Genomic DNA, 24,538 nt, shown 5'->3' with positions numbered 1-24,538 from the left:
GGCTTATCACCGCTCGAAGAGGGGGACTGATAAAGTTCAGGCCGGCAATCCAGCCTGACATTCCTTTGGCTCCCTGGTCACAGTCCGCTCTAGGCTTCCTCAGCTGCTCCCAGCACCAGCTCAGAGTGAACCTGACGAGTCACTGGACAAGAACTGCTCGTTGGCAACTCCACTCAGACGAGTTAGCTTCTTTGCCCTCAAGGGATGGATGTTTTTAGTGCAGTTCCATCTTATTTATGGACTGACCCCTTCCTAAGGCTTTTCATGTGAAGAGGAAAATGAAAGCTTTATGATCAAAGGCATTCCATATTTTAGGATCTGTACAAATGGTCATAACCTTCATTTTCAGTCTCTCCTTCTCTTTGACTAGCAAGAGCGCTCTCATGAACACAATGAAGACGGATAAAGCAGCCTGCCCAAGTTCCTTTTTATAGTCTCAGCAGAGGCCATTTGCTATTTCAGTTGATCCTAAAAAGGAGTGTACTCTTCATGAAAAAATCTGAGGGAAGCTTGATGGACTACAGCAGCAAACAGCATCTGTTACCACATAAAATCTGCTCAGATACTGTAAGGATATTGTTTATTTTCCAGCTTCTTCACTTGAGCACTCGACACCAACCAGTAGGTGGACGCAACTTCCTGATTGTAGGAATATACAGGGTCGGTAGAAAATTCTAGGAGAGCACAGAGCAACAGCGGGAGCATCACTGTATTTCAGTGATGCTCCTTAATGCCAGAGGTGATTTCCTCATGAGAACTAGTTCTTCTGTAATTTGCCGAACTAGGGAAGCTCTGCAGCTGGTGGCTACAGCATTTCTATGGCAATTACTGTCTCAATAGCTCCCACGGCACATTTCTTGGCCTGATGCTAAAACCAACTCAGATCAGGCCATTTTGTTTGGCTGGCTTCACGAAATGGTCTCTGAAGTAACGGTCAGGGGCGCTGCACCCAGACTTCTATTTGCAGTCTTACTCCCACGTTTAAAAAACTGCCAAGTAAGGTAAACCTGGTTGGATTCTGGGCTGATTCATTCGTTGACCCTGTGATTCATTGACTCGTTCATTCATGAGCCCTCACCGTACACTGATTTCTGTGAAAGGCTACTGAAGAAATAAAAGACATGTGTCTGGTCCACCAAAGCGTACAGTCTGGGTGGCCAGCCAACATGCCTCTGAAGTGAAAAAAGAACAAAGACATTTTTTAAGGAAAGCAACAACGACAATGGTAGGTGGGGACTTCTCCCTTCAACTTACCCATCTTCCTTCCCTTACCTTGCTCTGATGGGTTGAGATCCTAGTCTGGGTCCCAGAGCACTACCATTTCCAGGAGAATTCTTTCTCGCTAATGCTGGGGATATAGAAGTTGTTCTTTGAGGCACCTGAAAGAAAACCAGAATTCAGAGATATTTTCCATAAAATAGCTTCCACAGGGTTCCGCCTGAAAAGCAAGCTACTCCTTTCCTGAGATCTGCCAGGAGATACAGAACTATCAGAAACAGGAAAGAAACATCTTGCATTTCTCAAAGAAATAGTTAACTCCCTAAACAAAATCAAACGAAAGGCAATGAGGCACATTTCAGCCACCGTTAGGGAGTACAAAGTGCTCAATTTAAAAAACAAATTTAGAAACAGACCAAGCGGATTATTTTGATTCACTGGGCTAAAATAATTGATTCCCTTCATTTGCACAAGAGTGGTGGATATCAGAAATTTCTCTGGGGTATCATTAACTCAGCTGATCATTGGAAATTGCATCTGATGAGACATCCAGATAAACCGAGTTCCATTTTTAACTCACAATACAACTGATAAACAGGTAAGGAAATTATGAAATCTGGTGAGAAATTAGGGTATCAGGCTTGGGACATAAGCCACATGTTAGTGAGCTCAGAAAAACTACTGCAATAGATCCTGAACGGTTCTACTTCCTAATCAACTTGCAATTTCTAATTAAAAACAAACCGCCAACACTGAACTTTGGAAGGTCAATTTGCAAACGTGATACAAAACAGGACTAATACTGCAAATACTGGAAGGTCTTCAAAAAACTATGTGAATACCAGTCAGACTGTGAGGTACGGTAGGAAAACGTACCATTACCTTATCTGTCAAGGGCCTAAGGTAGAATTCAAGTATGCCTCATGTTAGGAAACATTTTCTAATGAAATCAAATACTGGTAAGTGCACCAAAGGAGTCCAACATGAGGGGAGAGTAGAGGAAAAACTTACTTTATGAAAAGTGACTAGGGAATGAAAATGTACATCTCCTGTGACAGCTGGTTGGGCTAAACATTCATGAGGTGCTTCAACTTTTATTTATTTTTGGAGGTCCTTTTAAAGTAGGTTTATATTTTGTACTAGGTATTTTTAAATTATGCTTTGTTTTAATATTATGTTTAGTATATTAAATGATATTTAACACTAATACGGATCTTATTGGCTATTATAATACATTTTAAGATAAAGACCTAGAAAGATGAGTCAGTGAAGTGAAGCAGAATAACCGAAACAGTGTTCCCACCTGCTCAAATTAAATATTACTCTCACTAGTTTTCCTTTTGCACTTGGTCAACTGAAACAGTTGTAGAGAGAGACAGTCTAATGAATTATTAAAACCCAAAATCTTTGTATTGATCTAAATTTTTCCTCCCAGAGTTATAAGTGTGTGCCTGCGTGTTTTTAGAGAGTGGACCCATAACGTCAAATGTTTCCCCAGCTCTCCTGTCTGCTCCTCTGCCCATCCTATTCTCTAGATTGAACTTTGCTCCATAAATAACCTTTTCTGATGGCATCTCTGCTTCCACAAGATGAGAACAACAACAAAAGAGCCATTATCAGCTAATTTCACTTTCAAAATAATAGAAATCCTGGTATAATATCCTTCTGAGAGGAAAAATATTTGAAAATCATTGGGTAAAAAGGTCTTCTTTCTTTCTGGAATCAACAATGGCATCGATTTCTGGAAATTGTGGGACATTCCATTTGTCATAGCTCCTATGCTGAGTTCAGGAGAAAGGGGAATCCTGAACCGGGAAGAATCTGATGCAAAAATTTCTACAGTATTTTGATGTTTCCAGGTTGTCTGTAGTGAGATGCATGGCCACGTTTTAGGACATTTTTTGGAATGTACAACAACTTGGTATAGGCAAAAACAAAACAAATGAAACCAAACCAGTGGAATGGCTGGTCATTTTACCCTAGAGTTTAATCCTCAGTAATCAATTAAGGCTGGAATTAAATCACAACCTGGCCTAGAAGGAGCTTTCCTTAAGTGGAGCCAACTAAAATATTCTAAGAGCATTACTATCTTCTGAACATTTGAAACCTGTTTTCACTTTGGGTTATTAAAAATAGGAATAAAAAAATTCCTTACTTTTTAATCTGGAAATTTTAAATTTGTCTAGACATAGATTAAGTAATCGATGAAAATATCCATATTATTCTATTTCTTAAGATGGATAGTTAAAAGAACAGTTTGGAATGCTTGGGGTTGCGAGTTCTAATTCTGGATACAGGATATATGCTTCCAAGTCATTCAGTCTACCTGAGCCTCCATTTCTTTGGGGAAAATGGAGATCAGAAATGATAAACGACAATCCAAGTCTTAGCTTGGGAACGAGGAGGGACCAAAACAAACGCAAGAATGGACGGTACTTTGGTGCCAGGTTCTTCAATACTATGAATGGTCTGGAACGGGGGTAATAACAATGATAACAGTAATAGTAATAATAAGAATAATAACAAACAATGATGACGATGATGGTGATGTCGATAAAAACCCCAGTACTATTACCTTTGGTGGAATGTCTTCTTCCTGTCGTAACCAAGAGCTTCGGTCAAACTTCTCAATGCGAGTGGGGAGAGGCGGGTTTTCAGAGGTGGGATCCGAGTTCTGGCGCGGCATCTCCACACGGTGAGAGCTCACGTTCAGAGCCTCCTGAAACCCAGAGAGGCCCTTCGTGGGCTGCTCGTGCACCGACTGGGAGGCGGTCAAGGCAGGTCCCTGGGATTTCACAGCTACCAGATGTGGGATCTAAGCATCAAACCAACATCACAGCAGTGTTATTAGAAGAAAAAGCAGATCAGCTAGGACCTCACTCAGGGGAAGGGAAAATAAAATTTTAGGGAGAAAGAAACAGTACACAGAGCCCATCACCGTTCTCTGCAGCATGCTTTTCAAAGCCCCCCCGAATTTCCCATTTAGAGCTGGAGGGCTTGACCAGGGTTCCTGGCAAAGAGTTAAATGATTGACTTGGGACTGCTAAGAAGTCGGTGAAATAAGTGTCATGATAATGATTTTTAGTGAACATTTACTGAGCAGCAATACAATATATTTACAAGCACTTCTCTTCTAATGTTACAAACTTCCTCCTTTCAACCTCCTAACTTTGACTTCAGAGAGTGCTCTGTGAAACAAGAATTGCTCTGAACATCTTACTCCTTGTGAACTCACTAAATCGACCATGAGACGGACACAATTATTTTCCTCATGAGAATGTAAGGATTAGAGAGGGTAGGTAACAACCTGGATTTCACAGTTAATACGTGCCAGAGCCTGGGTTATAACCCACACATACGCTTAATTGTAGTTCCGGTATTGTAACCCCACAGCCTAACTGCTATACTATGCTGCTTTCTGGTGAACTGGCTCTTACCAGCTAGGATATTATATAACTCTCGAGACCAGGACGTTTCTTTTAGAGTTGTGGTAAGTCTCACAATTTGGCATGTGTTGATGTTGTTCATGCAGGGAAGAAATGTAGTCTTTAGGCAGAAGGGTGGCTTTTTAAGACAAATCATGAACATCTAGAGTTCAGAGTACCCTTTACCATCAGCACTGTTCACACTTCATTGTGCTCATGTGAGCCTGAGTCCCCCTCCATCACATAGGTAAGCTCCTCAGAGACAAGAGCCATGTCTGACCTCCTATCTCTGCGTCTAGCACCACGCCTGGCATGTGGAGGTGCTCAGTCAATCTTGGCTGGGAAAACATCTAGAGACTTTCTAAATTAAACTGTTAAGTCCACAAACATTAATCTAGTATCTGCTTTGTACAAGGGACCTACCAGATCCTCTTTGGATTGAAATCTCAGTGCCCAGACTGCTGGGGAGCATCTCTATAGCCCTCCTCCACCAGCCTGGCCCCGTTCCTCTTGCCCTTGAGGTCTTATCCCTGGAGCAGCCCTGCCCCAGCCTCTTCAGACTCTCCTGGGTCTGAAACCTGCAATGTTATTCATTATGGTTCAGAGGCAATTCTCAAAGTCCAGTTCAATGGAATGTTATGCTTCAACCAGAATAGAACTGTAACCAATCAAATTTATATTAAGGGTAAATATCATTAAATATATTAAGTATTAATATGAAAACAAAGCCTATCTTACAAATATGTAGTACATGCGCCCCAATGTTCATAGCAGCACTGTTTACAACAGCCAAGACACGGAAGCAACTTAAATGTCCATCGACAGAGGAATGGATAAAGAAGATGTGGTACACATATACAATGGAATATTACTCAGCCATAAAAAGGAATGAAATATTGCCATTTGCAGCAACACGGATGGACCCAGAGATTATCATACAAAGTGAAGTAAGTCAGAAAGAAAAAAAGACAAATACAATAAAGTAGAATTATATGTGGAATCTAAAATATGACAAAAATGAACTTATCTATGAAACAGACTCACAGACATTGAGAACAGATTTGTGGTTGCCAAGGCGGAGGTGGTTGGGGAAGGAACGTATTGGGAGTTTGAGATTAACAGATGCGAACTATCATGTATAGAATGGATAAACAACAAGGTCCTACTGTATAGCACAGGGAACTATATTCAGTATCCTGTGATAAACCATAATGGAAAAGAATATGAAAAAGAATATAATATGTTTATGTTTAACTGAATCACTTTGCTGTAAAACAGAAACTAACACAACATTGTAAATCAACTATACTTCAATAAAATAAATTTTTAAAAATGTAGTACAAAACACAAACCTACTTTAAAAGAGCCTCCAAAATAAAAACAAAAATTGAAGCTCCTGAAGAATGTTTAATCCAATTAGCTGTCACAGGGTATCTACATTTTCATTTCCTGCTCACTTCAATAGAGTTTCATAAGTTTTCCCTCTACTTCCCCCTTTTACAGGGCAATAGTGTCCTAAAAGGTCAAAGTTAGGGGCTTTTTAAAGAGGAAGTTTGTGTGTTAAAAGAGGAGTTTCTATAAAAATGTACCCCATGGACAAACCTCTTAGATAGCCTCATCCACCACAGGGCAGACAGCAGAAGCAAGAAGAACTACAGTCCTCCAGCCTGTGGAACAAAAACCACATTCACAGAAAGACAGACAAGATGAAAAGGCAGAGGGCTATGTACTAGATGAAGGAACAAGACAAAACCCCAGAAAAACAACTAAATGAAGTGGAGATAGGCAACCTTCCAGAAAAAGAATTCAGAATAATGATAGTAAAGATGATCCAGGACCTCATCCTGGAAAAAGAATGGAGGCAAAGATTAAGAAGATGCAAGAAATGTTTAACAAAGACCTAGAAGAATTAAAGAACAAACAAACAGAGATGAACAATACAATAACTGAAATGAAAAATACACTAGAAGGAATCAATAGCAGAATAACTGAGGCAGAAGAATGGATAAGTGACCTGGAAGACAGAATGGTGGAATTCACTGCTGTGGAACAGAATAAAGAAAAAAGAATGAAAAGAAATGAAGACAGCCTAAGAGACCTCTGGGACAACATTAAACGCAACAACATTCGCATCATAGGGGTCCCAGAAGGAGAAGAGAGAGAGCAAGGACGCAAGCAAATATTTGAAGAGATTATAGTTGAAAACTTCCCTAACATGGGAAAGGAAATAGCCACCCAAGTCCAGGAAGTGCAGGATAAACCTAAACAGGATAAACCCGAGGAGAAACACACTGAGACACACAGTAATCAAATTGGCAAAAATTAAAGACAAAGAAAATTAATGAAAGCAGCAAGGGAAAAACGAAAAATAACATACAAGGGAACTCCCATAAGGTTAACAGCTGATTTCTCAGCAGAAACCCTACAAGCCAGAAGGGAGTGGCATGACATATTTAAAGTGATGAAAGGGAAGAACCTACAACCAAGATTACTCTACCTGGCAAGGATCTCACTCAGATTCAAGGGCGAAATCAAAAGTTTTACAGACAAGCAAAATCTAAGAGAATTCAGCACCACTGAACCAGCTCTACAACAAATGCTAAAGGAACTTCTCTAAGACAGAAACAGAAGAGAAGAAAAGGACCTACAAAAACAAACCCAAAACAATTAAGAAAATGGTAATAGGAACATACACATTGATAATTACTTTAAACATGAATGAATTAAATGTTCCAACCAAAAGACACAGGCTCGGTGAGTGGATACAAAAGCAAGACCCATATATATGCTGTCTGCAAGAGACCCAATTCAGACCTAGGGACACATACAGACTGAAAGTGAGGGGATGGAAAAAGATATTCAATGCAAATGGAAATCAAAAGAAAGCTGGAGTAGGAATACTCATATCAGATAAAATAGACTTTAAAATAAAGAATGTTACAAGAGGGCTTCCCTGTTGGTGCAGTGGTTAAGAGTCCGCCTGCTGATGCAGGGGACACGGGTTCGTGCCCCAGTCCAGGAAGATCCCACATGCTGCAGAGTGGCTGGGCCCGTGAGCCATGGCCTTTGAGCCTGCGCGTCCGGAGCCTGTGCTCCGCAACGGGAGAGGCCACAACAGTGAGAGGCCCATGTACCGCAAAAAAAAGAATGTTACAAGAGACAAAGAAGGACACTACAAAATGATCAAGGGATCAATCCAAGAAGATATAGCAATTATAAATATGTATGCACCCAACACAGGAGCACCTCAATACATAAGGCAAGTGCTAACAGCTATAAAAGAGGAAATCGACAGTAACACAATAATAGTGGGGGACTTTAACACCTCACTTACACCAATGGACAGGTCATCCAAACAGAAAATTAATAAGGAAACACAAGCTTTAAATGACACAATAGACCAGATAGGTTTAATTGATATTTATAGGACATTACATCCAAAAACAGCAGATTACACTTTCTTCTCAAGTGTGCATGGAACATTCTCCAGGATAGATCACATCTTGGGTCACAAATCAAGCCTTAGTAAACTTAAGAAAATTGAAATCATATCAAGCATCTTTACTGACCACAATGCTATGAGATTAGAAATCAATTATAGGGAAAAAAACCCATAAAAAACACAAACACATGGAGGCTAAGCAATACGTTACTAAATAACCAAGAGATCACTGAAGAAATCAAAGAGGAAGTTAAAAAATACCAAGAACAAAGGACAATGAAAACACGATGATCCAAAACCTATGGGATGCAGCAAAAGCAGTTCTAAGAGGGAAGTTTATAGCTATACAAGCCTACCACAAGAAACAAGAAAAATCTCAAATAAACAATCTACCTTACATCTAAAGGAACTAGAGAAAGAAGAACAAACAAAACCCAAAGTTAGCAGAAGGAAAGAAATAATAAAGATCAGAGCAGAAATAAATGAAATAGAAACAAAGAAAACAATAGCAAAGATCAATAAAACTAAAAGCTGGTTATTTGAGAAGATAAGCAAATTGATAAACCATTAGCCAGACTCATCAAGAAAAAGAAGAAGAGGACTCAAATCAATAAAATTAGAAATGAGAAAGGAGAAGTTACAACAGACACCGCAGAAATACAAGGCATCCTAAGAGACTACTACAAGCAACTCTATGCCAATAAAATGGACAACCTGGAAGAAATGGACAAATTCTTAGAAAGGTATAACCCTCCAAGACTGAAGCAGGAAGAAATTGAAAATATGAACAGACCAATCACAAGTAATGAAATTGAAACTGCGATTAAAAATCTTCCAACAAACAAAAGTGCAGGACCAGATGGCTTCACAGGTGAATTCTATCAAACATTTAGAGAAGAGCTAACACCCATCCTTCTCAAACTCTTCCAAAAAACTGAAGAGGAAGGAACACTTTCAAACTCATTCTGTGAGGCCATCATCACCCTGATATCAAAACCAGACAAAGATACCACAAAAAAAGAAAATTAAAGACCAATATCACTGATGAATATAGATGCAAAAATCCTCAACAAAATACTAGCAAACAGAATCCAACAACACATTAAAAGAATCATACACTACGATCAAGTGGGATTTATCCCAGGGATGCAAGGATTCTTCAATATATGCAAATTGATCAGTGTGATACACCATATTAACAAATTGAAGAAGGAAAACCATATGATCATCTCAATAGATGCAGAAAAAGCTTTTGACAAAATTCAACACCGATTTATGATAAAAACTCTCCAGAAAGTGGGCACAGAGGGAACCTACCTCAACATAATAAAGGCCATATATGACAAACCCACAGCAAACATCATTCTCAATGGTGAAAAACTGAAAGCATTTCCTCTAAGATCAGGAACAAGACAAGGATGTCCACTCTCACCAATATTATTCAACATAGTTTTGGAAGTCCTAGCCACGGCAATCAGAGAAGAAAAAGAAATAAAAGGAATACAAATTGGAAAAGAAGAAGTAAAACTGTCACTGTTTGCAGATGACATGATACTATACATAGAGAATCGTAAAGATGCCACCAGAAAACTACTAGAGCTAATCAATGAATTTGGTAAAGTAGCAGGATACAAAATTAATGCACAGAAATCTCTTACATTCCTGTACACTAGTGATGAAAAATCTGAAAGAGAAATTAAGGAAAGACTCCTATTTTCCATTGCAACAAAAAGAATAAAATACCTAGGAATAAACCTACCTAGGGAGACAAAAGACCTGTATGCAGAAAACTATAAGACACTGATGAAAGAAATTAAACATGATACAAACAGATGGAGAGATATACCATGTTTTTGGACTGGAAGAATCAATATTGTAAAAATGACTATACTACCCAAAGCAATCTACAGAGTCAATGCAATCCCTATCAAATTACCAATGGCATTTTTTACAGAACTAGAACAAAAAATTCTTAAAATTTGTATGAAGACACAAAAGACCCCAAATAGCCAAAGCAGTCTTGAGGGAAAAAAACAGAGCTGGAGGAATCAGACTCCCTGACTTCAGACTATACTACAAAGCTACAGTAATCAAGACAATATGGTACTGTCACAAAAGCAGAAAAATAGATCAATGGAACAGGATAGAAAGCCCAGAGATAAACCCATGCACCTATGATTAAGTAATCTATGACAAAGGAGGCAAGGATATACAATGGAGAAAAGACAGTCCTTCAATAAGTTGTGCTGGGGAAACTGGACAGCTACATGTAAAAGAATGAAATTAGAAGACTCCCTAACACCATACACAAAAATAAACTCAAAATGGATTAGAGACCTAAATGTAAGACCGGACACTATAAGATTCTTAGAGGAAAACATGGGAAGAACACACTTTGACATAAATCACAGCAAGATCTTTTTTGATCCACCTCCTAGAGTAATGGAAATAAAAACAAAAATAAACAAATGGGACCTAATGAAACTTCAAAGCTTTTGCAAAGCAAAGGAAACTACAAACAAGATGAGAAGACAGCCCTCAGAATGGGAGAAAATATTTTCAAATGAATCAATGGACAAAGGATTAATCTCCAAAACATATAAACAGCTCATGCAGCTCAATATTAAAAAAACAAACAACCCAATCCAAAAATGGGCAGAAGACCTAAATAGACATTTCTCCAAAGAAGACATACAGATGGCCAAGAAGCACATGAAAAGCTGCTCACCATCACTAATTATTAGAGAAATGCAAATCAAAACTACAATTAGTATCATCTCACACCATTTAGAATGGGCATCATCAGAAAATCAACAAACAACAAATGCTGGAGAGGGTGTGGAGAAAAGAGAACCCTCTTGCACTGTTGGTGGGAATGTAAATTGATGCAGCCACTATGGAGAACAGTATGGAGGTTCCTTAAAAAACTAAAAATAGAATTACCATATGACCCAGCAATCCCACTACTGGGCATATACCCAGAGAAAACCATGATTCAAAAAGACACACGTGGTTGAGAGTCTGCCTGCCGATGCAGGGGACGCGGGTTCGTGCCCTGGTCCGGGAAGATCCCATGTGCCGCGGAGCGGCTGGGCCCATGAGCCATGGTTGCCGAGCCTGTGCGTCCAGAGCCTGTGCTCCACAATGGGAGAGGCCACAACAGTGAGAGGCCCGCGTACCGCAAAAAAAAAAAAAAAAAGTACCCAATGTTCATTGCGGCACTATTTACAATAACCAGGTCATGGAAGCAACCTAAATGCCCATCAACAGACAAATGGATAAAGAAGATGTGGTACATATATACAATGGAATATTACTCAGCCACAAAAAGGAATGAAATTGGGTCATTTGTAGAGACGTGGATGGACCTAGAGACTGTCATACAGAGTGAAGTAAGTCAGAAAGAGAAAAACAAATATTGTATATTAATGCATATATGTGGAACCTAGAAAAATGGTACAGATAACCGGTTGCAGGGCAGAAATTGAGACACAGGTGTAGAGAAAAACATATGGACACCAAGGGGGGAAAGCGGTGGGGTGGGGATGGTGGTAGTGGGATGAATTGGGAGATTGGGATTGACATGTATACACTAATATGTATAAAATGGGTAACTAATAAGAGCCTGCTGTATAAAAAAAAATTAAATTAAATTTTAAGAAACCTTGAAATTTGCTGCAGTTATGGTTGCAAATTGAGTCTGCTTATAACCATGGTTTATAATTGGTATGATTTCTATTAAAAAAAAAAAAAAAGTACGCCATGGAAGGTTAGGCCTGGACTCATACAAATAAAAACAAACAAGTGCCAAGCTGGCTGGTACTGAAAAATCTTGGACCTCATATACTAAAGGCAAACTTAAAACCAAGACTCCTTGACTGTGTCTACTCTTAAACTCCAGTTCAAATAGCATTACATATTTCAAAGGTGACCTCAGAATATTCTGTGGAAGTGTTAACACAGGTGGATACCTGGAAGAAGTTTAAGACATTTGGGTGAAAACATCTACATTACCTTTATTTTTCATCTAATTTCATACTTCATTTCAATTCCTATTTCATTTTTGGTATATATAAAATCCTCTAAAACTTCCAGAAACTTCCTCCTTATCTAAAAGTGGAGATATCTTCTTTTCTTTTCCAAATAGCTTAAAACAATGGTTCTCAAACTTCAAAGTGCATCAGAATCACTTGGAGGCTATTAAACTCCAGACTGCCAGGCCCCAACCCTAGAGTTGCTGACCAGTAGGTCTGAGGTGGGCCTCAGAATCTGCGTTTCTACCAAGTTTCTGGCTGATGCTATGCTGCTGGCCCAGTGACCACACTTTGAAAACCACTGGCTTAGAAGACACAATTTTACTTAACCTAGTCCATTTAATTTTTTCAGTTTCAGGCTCATGTGAAAATCCCAAGGAACAAAAGATAATATAATAGTTTATATGTATCAAAGGTCTACACAAATGTTAGTTTTGGTAATTATATCTAAAAGGATGCTCGTTCTGACCTGGCAGGAACTCCCCCGGGTCTCCAGAGAGGCAATTTACCAAGAAGTGACTTTGTGGTTGGCTTAAAGTTAAGGATGGTGCTTTTTTCTTTCTTACTCCTTCTGCTGCCTTTCACATTCAGTGGGGTCTCCTATCTTACTAGAGATTTGATATTAAAAGCCATGACTTGGCTGGACCCATGCTTGAATCCATGTTACAATTTCCTGGGCTTTTATTAGACTTTACTGTATACCTGTTGAAAAAAGCCAGTGGAATGAAGGGAGGACGTACCTGGGGATCTACTGGTCTGAGCATGGGGGGTGTCCGAGCAGGCTGAACCCCACTGATGCTGAAGGACTCCGACCGTGGGGGCAGGTTGGGGTCTGATATCCTGTTGGCAACCTTGTGAGGCATGGCAGGTGAACTCTGCCGGTTGAGCCTTGACCGTTCTTCTACCTAGAAGCCAAAAAATGAAAAAAGAAAGAAAGAAAGAAAAAAGAGTATCTCAATGGATGGAAGCTGACTTACTTCCTAGTTACGATTTTCTGTAGTCACCTGCACAGCCATTTTGTATCCCTCTGATCAAATCACTTTAGAAAGCTGAAGCTCTCCCTATCTGCTCTGCATCAGAAATTTGCAAAAAGCTCTTTCTGTCAGAGTAAATACTAGCGTGAAGAACTCACAGAACACTTAAGCCATCATCCTTCCATCACCCATTATCTCGTGCTATTCCGTTGGCTGGGAATTAGGGATCTGCTTAAGAGTTTACCGTGCGTTAGTTGGAACACCATCCTGCTAATCGGTCACAAAGCCAGGGGTCAGTGAGGGAGAGAGGTAACTACGGCGGGCTTTATGATTGCTTGGGGAAAATAGAAAACTGCTTTGAGCTGACTCATGGGACAGGGCAGGAAAGAACACAGGAGGGCTGGCAGGAGGATGAGCTGAGCGTACTCACCGCCATTGATTTCTTCACATGCCCTACTCATGGGCAAGTGGGCCTCTCACTCGATAAGCATGGCCTGTCTTATTTTTTATTTATTTATTTTTGCGGTACGCAGGCCTCTCACTGTTGGGGCCTCTCCCGTTGTGGAGCACAGGCTCCGGACGCGCAGGCTCAGCGGCCATGGCTCAGGGGCCCAGCCGCTCTGCGGCACGTGGGATCTTCCCGGACCGGGGCGCGAATCTGTGTCCCCTGCATCGGCAGGAGGACTCTCAACCACTGCGCCACCAGGGAAGCCCTGGCCCATCTTAAACGGACTTCCCGTATCATTTTCTTTTTTTTTTTTTTAACATCTTTATTGGGGTATAATTGCTTTACAATGGTGTGTTAGTTTCTGCTTTATATCATTTTCTTTTTCTCTCTTCTTCTCCCTTTCTTTTCGGGTGTCTCTCCCGGCTCTCTAGAATACACTGTCCCAGCGCCTTCTTTCCATTCCAGCCTGGGCTCCGCTACCTCCCTCTACCCTCCTCCTGTTTCTCCACACATGGCACTCATTCTTGCTACTCCTCCTCTCCTCTCCCTCCTCCAACCCTCTCTCCTTTCTGGACACTTCATTTCCTTGTCATTCCCTTTCTGCAGAGTCTCTCTCAGCCCAGAGGGGATAACTGATCAGAAGTGCTTTGCAGGGAAGGCTCTCTTTACAGGCAAAAGTTACCCTTGGTAACTTATTTGCTGCAGACAGACTGTGGCAGAGGACAAATTAAAGGAAATTTTAGATAAACAAAATGTACACTGCAAGACATGATTTAAAATCTTCGACAGCTTTAAGAGGTCTAGCACTTTTCTTCCAGGTCCACCTTGTCCTGCCCTTTATTTCTTTAGGGTCAATTTGACAGTTGTAATTTCCAAATTCACGGAGGCAATGCACCCTACCCTGATGGCCCGTAACTCTCTTCTGCCGACTCACTATCTTTGTGTTGCAAGAGCCTGTCATGGAACCCACATGCAGGTCCTCAAGACATATTTGTATGTCTCAGCGAAGAGCTTTTTTTTTATCTATTTTACTTCCTGATTTGAAAGGAAAATTCAAAAGAGCTATTCTTTCCCATCCTCCCTACTTTATTTTGAATCTTCCTAGAGGCAGACTCAGTCTCATACACAAAATAAGTCTGTTTTTAAAACTCTCAAATCAACTACAAACATGTTAACATGTTAACATGTGCCATAGTGTAGAAAACCACCCTCTTGCCTCTACTTAGCGGTAATTTGAACACCTCTTCCCTGACCGTGGCTGTGCAGGGTACATACAACTGGCGTCTAGTTGACTTTGGTTTTGAAATTCCACGTCCCAGAAGCTTACCACATACCAGATAAGATTAGCTGCAAAAAGCCAGGAATATAAACCAGAACATGTATACTTTGTATGTGTATGTGTGCAAAGTATTACATCAGCAACAATGGGCTATTATTGCATTGAGCCAAAGGAAATAACAAAGACTGACTTGAGATAAGACCACAAAGAAGAGAAAGTCCTGCAAAGACAACCACAGATAAACTGAGACCAAGGCATGCAATGTATTGCTTTTCCAAATACGAGACTCTTGAAAAGAAGGTGACTATTTCCAGATGACTGGAATTAGTCAAATATTAACCATTTTCTTATTTCCAGGGAAGATCATTAAATAGATAAATCACATGTATAAGTACCCCTCACTATCTGAACTCTCACCATCCAAACCACTGCTGTCTGAGGTCAGGAATCCAAGAGGTTTGGACTCATTTTCAGATAAATACCTGGCTCTCCAAACTATAGCCACTTATTACCTGACATTTAGGAACCAAATATTATAAGGGAGTGAAGAGTACTTGCTATTATTGTTTTTTTAGCTGTAAAATATCCTCAGACTGTTTTAAACCCACATTCAGAAACAGCACATTAAAAATAAAAGTCTGTCCCCCAAGACTCCATCTTGAACAAAGAAATTATATTTGAGATAAAGAATTTTTTTGGCAACTGCCAGTAACAAGGCTCCAGTAAAGGCAGCACCTTTGTCTCCAATAGGACCGTGGGCCACACGGGCCCTAAAGCTGTTGTTAGAAATGAATGGGGCACAAAGCGGGGTGCTAATTTTCACAGGCAGTTAATGGGTTTGATTAGTCAAGTGTAGCTATCACTCATGTACTTCTAGTAACATTTGCTATGCCTTCTCTAAGTTAAATACTAAATCCTACCATGACTATGTTTCTGTTTGTGCCATCATAAATATATGGTGTGAATAATCTACTGTTATACTCAGCAGATTATTTCAGGATAAGTCCAATGTGGTAAAATTTCCTGGGCTGAAGTTTGTCCAAAGAAATTTGAAAATCTATGTGACAGGTGTAACAATGAGGCATCCGGCTACTTTGTCTCAAGAAAATCTGGCCCTAAAGTCTTTAGGAAGAATAACGCTGCCTGTTGCTTTTGCACCAAAGGGTATTGGAGCAAATATATCAAATGAAACATCCAAATAACAGTTTCAAATGGACAGAGGGGAAGCTGGCCTTTCTGCTTATTTTGCTACTGGGCAAAGGCCTGTCTCCTGATTCATCACATCTTATGTCTACTAACTGAACAGTAAGTGAGACAAAAAAGAAGGTATCTTCCCCCAGATTAAGAATATTTTGTGATTAAAAACTGGCTTACAATCAAGATATGTTTCAGTCTGCCTTTCATGATACTAAAAAAAAAAAAAAATCTATTAGCTGAGTCTTTGCTCCAACCTCTTGCTGCCAAGAAGTTGTAAAATATCTTAAGTACCACCAAAAAAGAGTGTTCTAGTAGCATCAGATAAACAGTGTCAAGGTGCTAGACCATAACAAGAAGACATTTATAACAAAGGATTTCACACTTGACGGGATTATCAATAAATACAGAGAACAATACTAGGAGAGACTGATCAATTTTACTATAGAATCAGGTTTTCTTCTTATTAAAAGGATCATTTTAACATCAAAACTAAAATAACTTTGGAGAGGTTTGGATAACTTCCGCAGAAATGCTATACTATTTATTACAGCATTACGGGGAGAAAGAAAAAATAACTGTGGTCTCAGAAATAAAATTCTGCTCCAGGCAGGACTGTGGTATCCACTGGGTACTGAGAGTGATGTCTAAGGCCTCTGAGATATATAAAAGCTGCATGAATACAGACGACCGAAAAGAAACACGTCAATTACAGGATTTGAAAAAATTTCAAAATAAATAAAAATACATTGAAACATGTATAAGTGTAAACATTATATCAATGTCAACTGTTAAATTGTTTTGTACATTTGAGAACAATTTATAGCTTCCAGTGTTTCACTTAGCAATCATGAATGATAGCTGCTGAGAGAGAACTTCAAAACAAAATTATAGAAGTAATTTTTTAAATGTTGACAACAAAATATATTTACTATGTCATATGGGTGCATTTTAATAATACTTTATATGACACTAGGGTCTGTGGGGTTTACGAAGCTCTTAGAAGGCCTGCCTTAAGAGCTAATACGTGGTGAATTGAACACAATCGTATGGGAATATTTTTTCCCCAACTGGACAAAACAATTTGATTTTTGTCTTTACTGGCAATGTTGGAGGAAGAGAAAGAAGTCTAATGATTTTTAAGTCCTCGTTAGGTACTCTGACCCTGCACTCACTGGGCACAGGAAGAGTTGAGTCGCGCTGTCTTTTGGCAAAACCACATGGGCAGACGGCTGCTGAGTAAGACTGGTGCTATCCCTTCTCTGGGGCACCTTTGAGGACAGGGGAGGCTCTCATTCATAGGGAATGCTTAAAATGTAATCTCGTCTAAAGATAAGGGCCTGGACTAGTTTTCCAAGATCTACTCCTAACCACTGATTGCACAGAAAAGTACAGATCCTCATGTGAATGGAGCACATAACTTAAAAGTAATGAGGCAAATCTTTGGCAAGCTGAGATGGGAAATTAAAAAGTGTGTATCTATCACCGGGGAGAGGTAAGTGGAAGAGATGGGAGATGCATGTGAAATCCCAACCAGAAACAACAGAGGCAAAACACTTATTCCTTGTGGGCAACAATGGCCTTGGGAGCAAAATAGAAATATGTTGAATCATGTATTTCATTTGCATTTGTACAGCGCCTACAGTTTCAATGGCACATTCACATACATGGTTGCCCAGGATCCTCCCAACCTTGAGACAGGAAGTACAGGTGTGGAGGCTGCACCTCAGGAAGACTATGAGACTTCCAGGTCACAAAGACCGTAAGTGGAAGAACTTGAACTCAAACAAGCTCTTTCCTATTTCCTGTCAGGTCTCTCTCATGCTAAATCTTAAGAGAGATAATCAGAAACTGAGGAAAGACAGGAAAAGAGCCATAAACTCTCTAAATAGTAATATGGGACCTCATATATAAAATAATTCATATAAAACAAGTGGAGAAGAGTTCTTATGTACAAGGATTTCAAAGTCCAATGGGCTGATGGGATATAAAGAGACATCCTGGCCCATCATTTGCCAAATAAAACCATGGCCAGATGACTGGCATGCATCAGAGAGAAAGAACATGATGAAGTGTTAAAAAAAATATTAAAATACCATCTCATGCAACACTCATGTAGACAGAGCATTCTGTCACTGCTGTGTGCTGGTGAAAATTAAAAAAAAATTATTGCCAGGCCGAGACAATCACAGGCCATTATAAGAAACAGGCATCTGTACCATTAGAAAGAAAGGGCATTATAAGAAAAGGAATATCCATCTTTCAAAAAGTGCCAGTGGGAAAAAAAAACCTTCAAATTTTGCTGATGTTTAACAGAATATCATATTGATGTTTTCACAAAACAAATCTGACTTCCATTCCAATCTAGAAACGGCAGAGAATTTGAAAGGGGTGAGAATGCCCCCCACTCCTCCTTTTAATGGAGACATTAATGTTCCTTTCTGGCTGAAATCTGAAAATCAAAGTCAATGTAACATTTAGGGCAACTAGAAAACTCAGTAAAAGGAGAGAGAGAAGAGCTCAAGATTTGCCAATAACCAAGTATTTTCATTTGTTCTTACCACATCCGACAGATTAATAAGAAAGGAAATGAGAAATGTGATGATTTATGTTTTACAAAATGAAGCAACGAAAACACAGAGGATGAAACATTATAACAATATTACACTGCTAATGAAAAAAATGTCGATTGGAAATAAGGAAAAGTAAGTGGATGGAAAAGTAATCAAAGAAGGAAAAACCACCCTGATGAGAAGGTATAGAGCTGAGTTAGAAAACAAATATGGGAGCAGATTACAGAAGAGGCTGCTGTGGGTGGAAGATGGCCAGGTGGTGTCTTCAGTGGCATATGGGGCAAAAAAGCCCAGACCCTCTATCACAGGAGACCATGGTATAGCTGCTGCCTACCCATCCCTGGTGAGGATATTTTCAAATTATATCCTCGCAGAGGATGCCTTTGAAAAAGAAAATGGTACCTTTTATTCTACCTCCAAAAGAGAGTTTAACCCAGGTTCTTTTTATTGGTTGATAATTAAGATACTGCTGAGCTAGAAATTCTGTCCATATCTAAAGTCTTGAAATGTATTTCACTGTCTGGCTACTTTCAACCCCATCTACCTCCTACTATAAAAAAAGAAACCTGTAAATAAAGCTCTAGAAGAAAAGTTCATACATTGCTGATTAGAATCATTGAGAGATCAGGAAAATAAGGATTCTCACACTCATTTTTATTCCCATTTTAAGAAGTGGGTGTTAAAAAAATGATGAATTAAACTAAAGCAGACAACTATTTGTACTTATTTGTATACCAGTTGCTCCAATCCCCAATTTAGCACCGTCACTCATTCTATCATCTAAATGTTTCATCTTTCTTCTAAAATATGAATACTCACTCTAAGACTTGGGAACTGGTTCATGGATAGGTGGTTAGTTGGAAGCTGGATTATGTTAAACACACCCAGGAGGATAGGATTAAATCTAAAATCCTAAAAGAATGTTCCCACATGTCTAAAAGTCCATGAAGCCCAAAGGAAGAACTCCAGCTGTCAGGAAGCCAGGGACCTTGGAAGATGTCACCCACCAGAGGTGGCCCAGACTTAGGATGGCCCGGGAACCTCACATCGGGTGTGCTTGATGACACAGCCATGCTGTCTGCACTCCCACTGGCTATGTTTCCTTTACTGCTAGGAGCCTGGCTGAGAAGCACAGGGGTATTAAGAGGTCTACAAAACTGCCCTGATGATATCTGCAAAGATTTGCCCCCAGGAACGGCATGGCTTCTGAAAGCTTGGGAACTGTGAATTAGTTCTGAAGAGAGAGGACAGGCCAGGAAATTTAATGATGAGGACAAATAGTAATTAGAAAATAATGAAGTCAAAATGTTTAAGTTCAAATCAAAACATGCTGGGTAGAGGTGGAAAGAAGGAAGTGGAAACTGTTTTATGTTTCCCCCCTTTTTCTGGTACATTTGTGCATGAGGGAGCTGCACAAGGGACAGAAGAAATTCTGGTATGTTTTGCAAGGTATCATGGTCTTCTCCAATGGGATCTGTTGGCGTCCCTTTCCTAAACTCATGCTTGGGTCTGGGAGCACTGAAGGTCAGGTGGTCATGCATCAAAGAGAGGTCATTTAGTGATGCAGCACTTCTTAAGAGGAGTCGAGGTACTTGTACGGATGCGTGAATTCACGCCCCTCCTGCCCTGAGGTACACATGAGTCTCTAAGGCCCTCCTTACTTGCTGTAATGGACAACTGGGGGCTCATCACTTTGGGGATGCTGGGAGAGGACACACAAATGACCTTAAGTCCTGACTCTCGAGTTGGGCTACATCTTTGGGAGCGAGATCGCATCGTTGATCTCACTGTGGTCCTTGAGGCTCGCTGAGGCTGTAGTTGCTCTTCAAGACCAAGTCTAATAGGATAAGCTGGTCCACCTTTCTTCCACGAGCGATGCTCAAACAGGGGTCTTGATCTGGAATCATTAATTTCTGCAGGTGCTACTGGCATTAGCTTAGGAGAGGCTAGTTTCACAGCCTCTCAATACCTGCCATGATCATGAGCTGTGAGTCTGGCTTAGCTGAGGGTTTCAGCTTGATGTGGCTAAAGGATGGTTTAGCAGTGGAGGAAGGTGACACATCTCTGCTAGCCAGGAACCACATCAGCTGCTGTTGGACAGCATAGTGATTGCGCTTAGCTGGAAGAACAGGGGGGTTATTAAGGGGTTGGCGCTGTGCCTGGGAGTAAGATCACAAATTGAATTACTGACCTGGGAGAAAGAGGCAGTTGTTACAGACATAGGTAAATACAAATCGCATTCATAGACTCTAAGGGAAAGTGATCAAAAACGTTCTTGACACTGAATGACTTTTCTCTACAGATTTAGTTTTTAAGTTTTCAAGGTTATTAGTTTTGTAAAAATAGTATAAAATCATTATAAAGGATTTAAACATAAATACATAAAACATAATACATAAAAGTATTAAAAAGTTTAAAGAAAAAAACTCTATAGTTTCTACTTCCCATAAACAGCCATTATTAACATTAGGACAACATAATTTCAAGCATTTTTCTATACATATGTAAGATAGAGCAGAAAATTAAAAATTATACAAATAGGATCTTACGTAAGAAATCAAGTTCTGGTAATATTGTAGTCTAGATAACTTGAAATAAGCTCTAGCTATAAATATCTGAAGATACTAGAAGAAAATGCAGAGTAATATAAATCACCCTTTCAAATGACTAGTTATGCTCACAAGAAAATAAAGGAAATCATTAGTTGCCACATTAATGACAGAACTGAAAACCAGGGTGTCAGGCATATGAGATGACACAGCGACTTCCTAGAAGGGTTGTTGATCTTGGAGAGAATTATTATTTTGTTTGTTTGCCTTACTCATTTGGTTACCACCCTTTTTTTCCCTACTATTCAAATAATTTTTAATGAGATTTTTAAATAGCTCATCACAGAGTCAAGTTCCTGAAAATTCTTTCTTAGTCTAGTAGTTGAGCAAATGAAGGACCATTACTTTGAAAGTATTTGCAAAAGAAATATAAATGACCTCTGACCCGGTAACTGAACCGCAATCACAAGTCTGGGTCCAACTGTGTGTTCACTGTTACTACAGAACATGGAATGTTAGTGACAATACTAATGATCACTTTTAGGGTCTAGGTATGGATAGGAAATGATCCTACCTAGAATTCCTTAAGTCTTAAGTCATATTCTTCCATGAAAAAGTCACTAAAAATCCTCCTGCCACAAACTCAATTGGATTCCAATAAGGAAAAGGATTTTCTACTTCCTGTTGTTACTTACAAAAAGAAGAACAAATGGATTAAGGTAGAGAAATAATGTTACAGTTCTTCCCAAAGCAAAGCATGTGTGTCTCATAATGAATTATTTTCCAACTTTGTAGCACTAGTTTAACTCTCTGTTTACTGGAGAGACTCATTATGGCCAATTTCTCCAATACAGCACAGGTACAGGCTGTACTTGCTCGCTGACTTACCTCCTTGGCCCACGCTGGTTTCTCACTAGGACTCATCCCTTCTTTGTAATGGTACAGTGGCTTCTTCTCCACAGGCCTCTGCTCCTGCCGCTGATGCTGAAGGGAAACCAAGTAGTCTCTCTCTTGCTTTAGCTGTCTCTGTAGTCTTTCTGCTTGTCTCTGTTCTTCCAACTGTTTGCGCTTATATTCCTGTCCAGATCAGGAAAGGAGAACAAAGAAAAGGCTAAATCACCATACGGAAACCATTGGCCAGTACCAGTGAAGAATGCAATGAAACCAAAAGAGATGATAAATAACAAAGGACCTTAATACCAACAGAACCACAAGAGGACATCAGGATGTGCCATAGAGATGAACTACAGCCTTGGGTTAGCGTCTGCACAGAATGTGGCATTTAATGAAAACATCACTGTTTTAACGGCAACCCCTGCAGAATACCACCCTTTGCAAAGTGACTTGCCCTTGGTGAATTGTAACCAAGAAAGTGGCAATAATGAGGACATATGGATGGTCAGCACGCAACCCCTATAAGGAACCGTCCACTTCCTGGTTTAGTAATTAAATCGTTCAAACATGTACAATTAAAAAAAAAAATGTACAATTAAGTACAAAATGAAATAAGTACCTAAAGATACTGCCTAAATCATCTTTTGTTTAACAAAACTTGGACCAACGAAACCATTAGCAAAAACCACGTACAGGCTAAAAAAATATCACAGTGCCACTGAATAAAAAGTTCAGTTAAAAAAAAAAGATACACCAAGAAGCTCATTTGGAGAGCAGTGCAGTAATAATAATAAAAAGTACTTCAAGTGGAAGCCGTCTGAGCAGGGAACACAAAATGTTCCCATCGTAAGGGTAAAACTAATAGTCTGCAAATGAAATATGACTACAGAGCTGAGCGGGTTCTTACGGAAGAGGAGCGCTTTGCTGTGATTGTATTCCAGCATGTTGCAAACGACCTCAAACATTACTCTGCAATAAACACAGTGGGTCTCAAAAACAGTCTGAACTTATAATAAGGCTGGATTCATGTTAAAGTTTCACAAATAGCTGGAGTTAATAAAGAATGCATAACAAGTATATTAAACACATTGACTCAGCACACTGGGTCAGGAAACGAATTAAGTTTTAGGAGATTTTCCAGGTCCATGAGGCTTGGAGGATCCCCTCCTTCCTGACTGGCAGTTAGAGGAGACCACACACATACACATACACACACACACGCGCGCGTGCGATGAACACAGAGCAGGTCAGCTGGCTTGGCTTTCCCATTACCAGAAGTAGAGCTTGTTCATGCAGTAGCTGCTGCTGCAAGATCTCTAACTGTCTCTGCTCCTCCTCTAACTGTCGCCTGATGTACTCCTGGAGAGGTAGGTGGCAGAGAATTCAGAGGAACGCAACGAGAGAAAGAAAGAGAGAAAAAGAACCGGTAATTTCAAAGGTGACAAGAGCTGCCAAGTGAAGTGTGGAAGGAAGGAGGGGAAAAAATACCCAGACGCCTCCTCGCTAAACAGGAAAGGTACCCCGCACCGAAGCAAAAGCGTTTCAATGCAGTCAAACGCACAAGCCCTCTACCTGCAACTGCAGCGGACTGAGATGGCTCAGTGCTTTGCTGTTAGTTACTCTTTGGTTTGGAGAACCGAGCTCTATTTAAAAACTTTTCATGACAGTTTCCCTCTTTAGGGGCTACCTGAAATTAACAATGCTATAAAGTTCAGAGGCTCCTGTGCAAGCAGCAGGGGTAAAATAATGGTTGAATGCCATCACGCACTGCCTTTGTAACGGAGCCATCTTGCAGTTCCACTGCACTGTCAGAATGGGATTCTAACAAAGAGAGAAAGGGCCCGCATCGATGGCTCCAAGTCCTGGAGACCAGGGTTGCCTGAGTAGAAAAGCTCTTCTGAAGCGATGAAACGGGAGCACTTGGCTTGTGTATCACGCGCCAGTGCTACTTTCGAAGTAGATGCCCAGGGTTGGGAAAATCACGAGATCCAGGTGCGTCAGGGGACTTCGGCCTGGGGAGGAAGCCAGGCTGAATGAGTGGGCTTTGCCAAGGTAGTGCGTTTGACTTTTTGAATAGTTGCTTGAGAAAGAGTAAAAACCTGCTTAACCTGAGCAGACCCAAGAGCAGGTGACCCACAGCCCAGAGGTGCCTGGTGCTGGCGCTCCCGTGGGGCCGCCTGTGGGGCCCCAGCTGTACCTGCTCGTGCTCCGCGCGTCTCCTCTCCTCCTCCCGGCGCATCTGTTCCTCGTAGTGCCGCCGCTGCTCCCTCTCCTGCTGCTTCCGCAGCTCCTTCTCTCGCCTTTGTTGCTGTGGGGCGACAAGCAGACAACCGTGAAGGGAACGGGCAGTGGCGAAGGGTGTCGGGAAGCCAGCAGGGAGAGCTGCAGGACCGTGGTTGTGAGCTCTTAGCGACATGCCTGCATGCCTGAGGGCTCCTCGCCTATGCCATTGGGGGACGCATTGGCCAGGATGGGCTGATAGAGAGCAATTCGGTGTTTACCACGCAG

At 40.5% G+C, this 24,538-nt stretch overlaps 1 protein-coding gene across 4 annotated transcripts in view; it reads right to left on the bottom strand.

Annotated features, from left to right (window-relative positions):
* The window catches only part of TNIK (TRAF2 and NCK interacting kinase), a 413,295-nt gene that overhangs the window by 54,631 nt on the left and 334,126 nt on the right, over positions 1-24,538 (bottom strand). For all 4 annotated transcript variants that reach the window (XM_060298419.1, XM_060298420.1, XM_060298421.1 and 1 more), the window contains exons 13-18: positions 24,228-24,338; positions 23,303-23,389; positions 22,025-22,213; positions 12,860-13,024; positions 3,794-4,033; positions 1,273-1,379 (exon numbers count right to left, since the gene is read on the bottom strand). In XM_060298419.1, the coding sequence (XP_060154402.1) occupies positions 1,273-1,379; positions 3,794-4,033; positions 12,860-13,024; positions 22,025-22,213; positions 23,303-23,389; positions 24,228-24,338 (899 nt within the window). The remainder of the gene's footprint in view (positions 1-1,272; positions 1,380-3,793; positions 4,034-12,859; positions 13,025-22,024; positions 22,214-23,302; positions 23,390-24,227; positions 24,339-24,538) is intronic.

Source organism: Globicephala melas, chromosome 4 (assembly GCF_963455315.2).
Source record: "Globicephala melas chromosome 4, mGloMel1.2, whole genome shotgun sequence".
NCBI lineage: Eukaryota > Metazoa > Chordata > Mammalia > Artiodactyla > Delphinidae > Globicephala > Globicephala melas.
Note: the sequence above shows the minus strand (reverse complement) of the source record. Positions and strands in the feature narration are given on the sequence as shown.